At 36.3% G+C, this 7761-nt stretch overlaps 1 protein-coding gene across 1 annotated transcript in view; it reads right to left on the bottom strand.

The window, feature by feature from the left end:
* nr5a1b (nuclear receptor subfamily 5, group A, member 1b) overlaps positions 1-7482 on the bottom strand; it is a 17921-nt gene extending 10439 nt beyond the window's left edge. Inside the window, exons 1-2 of the mRNA XM_016552563.1 lie at positions 6939-7482; positions 5514-5632 (exon numbers count right to left, since the gene is read on the bottom strand). Of these exons, the coding sequence (XP_016408049.1) occupies positions 5514-5632; positions 6939-7482 (663 nt within the window). The remainder of the gene's footprint in view (positions 1-5513; positions 5633-6938) is intronic.
* Between the last annotated feature and the right edge of the window lie 279 nt (positions 7483-7761).

Here is a 7761-nt window from a genome sequence, read left to right as displayed (position 1 = left end):
ATCACAAATGCAGACATGGTTTTATGTTTACGCGGCGCGGCGCGATGGAATGCAACGCGTAAAAAGACAGTATAAGTCATTATAATCCGTAATTATGTCCCCACTGGATGCAACAAATGCCTTGTTTATAATGGGTTTCAATGTTTTTGTCTCGTCGCTCCGGCCTGACATCACAACGCACTGGATAGCTGGCCAATCACAGCACACCTCGCTTTTCAGACCGATGAGCTTTGTAAAAATCGACACGTTTCAGAAAGTCGGGGCATAGAGGAGAAACAATAATGTACAGTATGTGGAAAATAATGTTTTTATTTTTTAAATAGTGTTTTTTGAACCTTAAACCGCATAAACACATTTCATTACACCAAATACACAAAATAATGTTCTTTTTAGCAACATCATATGACCCCTTTAAAATAAATCATATCAACCCAAACTTTTGAAGTCATCAGTGTAATGCAGGCATACAAAAAACTAAACAAAACAAATAACATCCTACACACTGTCTGCAAATTTGGTGATATGCTTTTCTGCACATTGCTAGAGAATGGTTGTAGATTGAGATGCACACAAACCATCCTAAAAATCTTTCAAACTGTCAGACACACACTGCATATGTTTGTCTTCAGAGAGTAAATAAACTGACACTTCACATCCGGTGTATATGTCGGTGTGATATGTGTGTATGAACACACCTGTTCAGGTAACAGTGTGAAGTGGAAACAATCCATCAGCACAGACAGAGGAAGTGATGATGGTGTTAGTACTGCAGCATCCTGTCTCAGTGCGTTTAGTACAGTCAGTCAGTATGTCATGTCCCTTACAAAAACTACCATGGTATCACCGTAGCTTATATGAATATGGTTATTTGGTACAGGTATAGGCCTATATCATAGTACCATGGTATTACCAACTGACACCATGACTGTACACTCTCAGAAAAAAAGGTACAAAAGCTGGTGTGGTGCCTTTTCAAAAGGTACACTTTTGTACCTTATTTACTCTAAATGGTGCATATTAGTACCTTTTGAAAGGATACCGCCCCAGTGACAGCTTTTGTACCTTTTTTTCTGAGAGTGCAACACAACAGTGTTATTTTAGTTTCACTGATACTATTATATTATGTTAATATTTTGAATTATATTTTATTTTTATATTGTATATTTTCACTGTAATTTTAGTTAACGTTTTAGTAATTTTGCTGAGTGTTTTTGTCATTTTAATTTTATTATTATTTTTTTTAATTAGTTTAGTTTATTTATTTTTTAGCTATTTTAGGACTTCAAGTAAAACTGAATCAAAATGAGAAATGTTGCCTTTGCAACTAGCTGAAATAAAATAATAAATTAAAGTTTTTATATTTTATGTTATATTTTATTTCAGTTAATGTTTATTTTCTTTCAGTTAACAGATTTTTTATGGTTATCATTTCAGTTTTAGTTAACGATAACCCTGCACAACAGTACTTTTAAAAAAATAAGCAATTAATATTAATTCTGAAACAATGAAGCCTCTTCAGAACAGCATGACATAAGAGGCCAAAAATACACAGATAGTCTAAATGACAGAATATTTTGTCCATTGAAATCTGTGTATTTTGCCTTAAAAACAGCATGTTGCAAATGCTTAAAGACAATAATTATAGGCAATCATGTTAGCCAGATGAACCTGTGTTGTTTAGCCAGAAACATGATCTCCATAAATCAAACTGATGGGCCACGGAAGCACATTTACTGTATCTTAAATTAACAAAATAAATATTAATTAAATGCAGAGTAAACACTGATAGTAAATGCATTACTGTCTAGAAAGGATTGAAAAGTGAAGGTAATATTGATTTTACTGGTATTTATAAATCAGTGAGAACTGATTAAAATGAATCTTAAAATGAAAGATTCTTCAATAGTTCTTAGGTTCTGCAAAGAATGTTCTTTTCATTGGGTCCTTTGGAGATGAAAAAAAGTTATTTAGGTTCTTCAGATCAGCATATTGGTTTCAAAAGAACTATAAAATAAAAAGGTTTCAGTGGAATGTAAAAAGGTTTTCTAATTACATCAGAATATAAAAACTACTTTGTTTCTTATTGGAATTTTTTAGGAGCGAATAATAGTCAGTTGAGGTTAACAACTATTTTCTGGAGGAATCTGATTAATTAAAAAGAGTGAGACTTATTGAATAAGAAAAATCTTCAGCCAGACTGAACAAACGGATACTGTAGCATTCACATTCTCCCCTTATCTGGTGTGGAATGCTGTTGCTAAACCCCCACACACACACATACACACACATGGAAATTGCACCGTTTGCACAAAAACTGCAAAAAAAAAAAAAAAGATTCAATCCTTTCTGGTGCAGACACTAAAAGTTGTTTTAAATCAAATTCACATCCAACTATCATGTGTCTTATTGCTGTCTTGTATTTTTATTTGAAACAAAAAATGTATTGTGATATTAATGCTGCTATTTCGATACAATAATTCCATGTTTTCATTCTCTATGTTTTGTTTTTTTTCAGATTTTAATAATATTTCAGATTTTAATTAGGCCTTCCTATTGTTTTCTAAGCCTCTGTTTATCTCTATTTTTGTGTTTGTTTGTTTGTTTGTGTGTGTGTGTGTGTGTGCGTGCGTGCGTGCGTGCGTGCTTGTGTGTCTGTGTGTACGTGAACCGGTTTGGGTTCAAAAGGCTTAAAAACATACTAAATGGTGTTTTATTTTTTAAATCTAAAAATGTTTCTAAAAAAGTTTTCTGTGAGTGGCAGGTTTAAGTATAGGATTGTGTACGGCGATAGAAAAGTACAGTTTGTACAGTCTAAAAACTATTACACCTATGGAGAGTCCCTGTAAACCACACATACCAACGTTTGTGTGTGTGTGTTGAGAAGGTTATTCCATTATGTGTGTGCAAATTCACAGCGTATCACTGTCCATGTGTGCGTGTGTGTGTGTGTGTGTGTGTGTGTGTGTGTGTGTGTGTGAATAATGGCCAGTGTTACTATATTGTGTGTGTGATTGAAATGCTGTAACGTGATTGTGTTCATACTGCATTGTCAGCAAGGTTTGGAAACACTACAGAGAGCGACAGGAGCTCAGAATAGACAAAAGAAAGGAGTGTATCCTCAATTTCCTCTAAGACAACAAACACTCTTGAGTTTATTTAAAGAGCTCTTCAGGACCACCAAAACTCAAGTGTTTTATTTAAAGACCCCTCAATGCCATGGGTTATAATGGACAGAATATAACCGAAGCTCTCAATTTATGATTGTCCTGAAAAAGTTGAGCCTTCTGAAGTGAATCTGAAATATATCTCAGCATTTCGAATTAACAATAAATCCAGACTTCTACAATCATTAAAGTAGAAATATGCAAGACCCCTTTTCAATTCAGAATGTATTAATGTAAGATTCATGAAAATTTTATACATTTTAAAATCAAATTTTTAATTAATCAAAAGTGACAGTAAATCCTTTGTTTATTTTTAATGTTGCAAAATATTTCTATTTCAAATCAATGCTGATTGTTTTACATTTCCATTCATCAAAGAATCCTGAAAGAAATGTATCACTGCTTCAACCAAAATATTAAGCAGCACAACTGTTTTCAACATTCATAATAATAATAAATTTTCCTTGAGCATATTTTTGCGAATATTTCACAATATTACAGTTTTTACTGTATTTTCAATCAAATACATCCAGCCGTCTTGTGCTCAAAAACATTAATAAATCTTATCAACCCCAATCTTTTGAATGGTAGTTTATAGAAATGTGCACAAAACATGCCCTATTATCATTATTCGCTCTACTATGTTCAGGCTTTTTCATCAACATCAAACCATCATTACAGTCCAGTGTTTCCTGCTATTTGTGTCATTTATATCATATGGGAAGTCGTGGCCTAATGGTTAGAGAGTCGGACTCGTAACCCAAAGGTTGCGGGTTCGAGTCTCGTACCGGCAGGGATTGTCGGTGGGGGGAGTGAATGTACAGCGCTCTCTCCCACCTTCAATACCACGACTGAGGTGCCCTTGAGCAAGGCACCGAACCCCCAACTGCTCCCTGGGCGCCGCAGCATAAATGGCTGCCCACTGCTCCGGGTGTGTGTTCACGGTGTGTGTGTGTTCACTGCTGTGTGTGTGCACTTTGGATGGGTTAAATGCAGAGCACTAATTCCTAGTATGGGTAACCATACTTGGCCACATGTCACGTCACTTTATCTTTATCTTTTTTACTTTATTTATGCTTCAAAACCTCATATCTGCTTGGTCTTCTTAAAATGACCAGACAGCCATAATACTTTCCTCGAATACACCTGTTGATTGAATCACATGAGACATCACTGTCCACATGCTAGAGCCATTATAAACATGACAGCGAGCCAGAGCAAACACAGCAGGCCGGGACTCTTCATCTGGAAACACACACACACACACACTCCCTGGTTCTCCATGTCAGCATAATTTCATAATTCCAACCGCATCCGCTCTGTTCATGTAAACATACGCCTATGGAGAGTCCCCACAAGGATAGCTGACCAGACGTGTGTGTGTGTGTGTGTGTGTGTGTGTGTGTAAAAGGCCTAATATTACTTAATCTGCTGGTTTAAAAAATATCAATAAAACTTCAATCATGTTCAGTTTTTTTTTTTCATAAAATACGAATTAAGAGTTAAGATTATATATATGTATCAGCTTTGCACTTAGCAAAATATAATTTAACTTACAATCTGCAAATAAGTGAAAAAATGCTCCATTTAATGTCAAATAAATTGACATGAACACAAGTTTATAAATAAATAAGCTCTTTTTTTCCAAATCTATAATTTTATGTCACCGTTTGGATGTAAAACTCACAGATGTAGCCAAAAACATCATGTTTGCATTGTCTTGTCAATGGCGATAATTTTAACCTTGAAATCAGGATTAGGCATATTTGAACAAATAGTTGTAACCTGGCTTAGAGGAAGATAGGAATCGTGTCTTTGTGGCATAATGTCAAGTTGTCAAGATGTCTTCACCTTATAAATGGTGGCAAAAATGCTACAAAATGCCTACTTTGTGAGAAAGTGTGACATGCTTGAGCAAAACAGACTATATTTTTGGAATCGGCACCCCAAAATTAGTCAGAAACAAGTATTGGATTTTGTTCAGCAAATACGATGCAAGGCGTTTTTTTTAAAGGGATAGTTCACCCAAAAATGAAAATTATGTCATCATTTACTCACCCTCATGTTGTTCCAAACCTATATGAAATTCTCTCTTCCGCTGAACACAAAAGAAGATATTTTGAAGAATGTTGGTAACAGTTGGCGGTAGTCACTGACTTCCATAGTATTTTTTTGTAAGTCAATGGCTACCGTTAACTCAACATTCTTCAAAATATCTTCTTTTGTGCTCAGCACAAGAAAGAAACTCATATAGGTCTGGAACAACTTGAGGGTGAGTAAATGATGACAGAGTTTTCATTTTTGGATGAACTATCCTTTTAATTCAGTTTCACTCGTGTTCACACTTACCTTGAGCTCCTTAAAGAAGATGCAGCTCCGCGCCCACTCCACTATAGAGAAGAGCGTCTGATCGGCCATGTGGCACATCAGGCCGAAAGTGCTGAGCCGTTCCTGTTTGGCAGCGAGACGTGTGTTCTGTTCCTGATTGGCCGCCGCGCTCCAGTAAATATTTTATTAAGTTTTATAACAATAATAATAATTATTATAATATATACAATCATATTTTATATAATTAGAGTCAAATAAATATCAAATAAAGGTTCAGTACTCTGCTTCAAATCTAATTTCATTTCTTGCTTTCAAGGTCTTCAGTTGTTTTTCCCTATAAATAAATAAGTAAATAATAAAAAGATATTCGTGGAACTTCAAAATGTTATTCCATCACATTAAACTGTTTAACCGATTTTGGTTCTTATTGGAAACTTAATATTTAGAAGATCGTGTTCTACGCTACTTATTGCTTCTAGTCCGTCGTGTCTAAAATTCGTCCTTCTATTAACTCACGAACTAGTTAAAAATAGCCTACCTCTATACTAGCCTGACTGATTCAAAATAGAGCTGCTTAAATGAATACTTAACCTTGATCCAGAAGCAAAGCGCGCGCAGCCGGTAAGGCAAATGTGCCTGCAGATAATAACGACCTTGCAACAAGATCGGCGATTTCTTTTTCACTGTTGATTTTTTGTTTTTCTCGTGTTTTCTCTAATTCTACATCTCCATTTGAAACCAATCAACCGGCTGCAATGCAATTTAAATTATTTTTTCGTTTTTCAGCCAATTTGTCGATATTGACCTGTCACAATCTTTATCTATGGATATATAATATAAACATTTATATTCTAATAATTAATGATAAGATAACAAAAATAGTAAGAACATATTAAGCTATATAACAAAAACAAACAGCTCTAAAAAAGAAAAATATGATTTTATAAAAAAAATATTTTCTTTTGTAATCATTTAAATAATTCAGTATTATTATTTGGTCTACAGTTATCCTTTATGAATTTCAGATTGATGTAGTTGTCTATACTGAACTGAATGTGAGATGAAATGTGAGATTAAACATATTTCGCTCACCTTCCAGCCGCATCCCGACGTTCAGACATTTCTGAAAGCGGCAGAACGGACAGCGTTTCCTCTGGGTTTTATCAATCTTACAGTCCTGACTCTCCGCACATGTGTACCGTTTGTTATTCTGTACGGTCCTCTTAAAGAAACCCTTTAAAATGAAAGGAGAAAATACTGTTACATTCGACAACGCTAAGAAAGAAAACAAACATTTAAAAAGGCTATTTTATAGAATAAATGTATCTATACAGATGAATTGCCAAGGTGTCTTTTAAAATGAATAAACAGGCTACGTGATTTGTTCGCAGTGACTAAAACATGGAAATATTATTTATTTAATATCATTGGCCGCCGCGCTCCAAGAGTTCTGTTCCTGCTGCAGGTGGGCCAGGTGAGCGCTTATCTTGCTTTGCACCTGCAGCTCATCTTGCTCACAGCGAACAAACTCCAGAACCAGTGGCGGTACCATTAAGCCCGGCGGGGCGAGCGGCGGACTGGTTGACACTCGCGTCTGGTCGACGTATGTGTAGCCTGGAATGGATTCTGGGGAGCTGGCGCTGGTGTAGTGCTCTGAGCTTGTGTAGTGGTCCGGGTACTCTGACTTGATGGCGCGGCTGGGCAGGGCGGGATACGCTGGGTACTGTGCTGGCAGAGGGGTGTGGGCTGGGATGGGGACGGATAAGCTCAGGGAACTGGATGCGTAGAGGTTGCGTTCGTAATCGATAGGGGCCACCGAGGTGCCGATGTTTGGATGGGTGTTTTTTGGAGCCGGGGTGGACAGAGCGGTGCTGAAGCTGTAGTCAGACTGAGGTGATGACAGCAAAGGGGGCGTGGCTTCCATCTTTAAGCCACTCGCCCGGATGAGAGCTTTCTTTTGCTGCTTTAATGCCCGGTCTCGTTTGTACATGGGGCCAAATTTATTGCGCCCTCCTCGCATCCTATAATGTAAAAAAGAAAACTGCATTTGTCAACTTAAATAGCTGTTTCTACTTGATCTGACCCTTAAAAAGAGCCTACTTTGTTAAGGTAGCTAGGCTGATTCAGTCAATTCAGTAAATTAATCAGGATAAATATGTGACGCTGACCACAAAACCAGTCTTAAGTCGCTGGGGTTTATTTGTAGAAATAGGCAAAAATTAATTGAATGGGTCAAAATGATCGATTTTTCTTTTATGCCAAAAAACAA

The sequence above is a fragment of the Sinocyclocheilus rhinocerous genome, unplaced genomic scaffold, assembly GCF_001515625.1.
Source record: "Sinocyclocheilus rhinocerous isolate Xijiao unplaced genomic scaffold, SAMN03320098_v1.1 scaffold405, whole genome shotgun sequence".
Classification (NCBI taxonomy): domain Eukaryota; kingdom Metazoa; phylum Chordata; class Actinopteri; order Cypriniformes; family Cyprinidae; genus Sinocyclocheilus; species Sinocyclocheilus rhinocerous.
The sequence above is the reverse complement of the archived record's forward strand: the minus strand, read 5'-3'. Positions and strand labels throughout refer to the sequence as shown.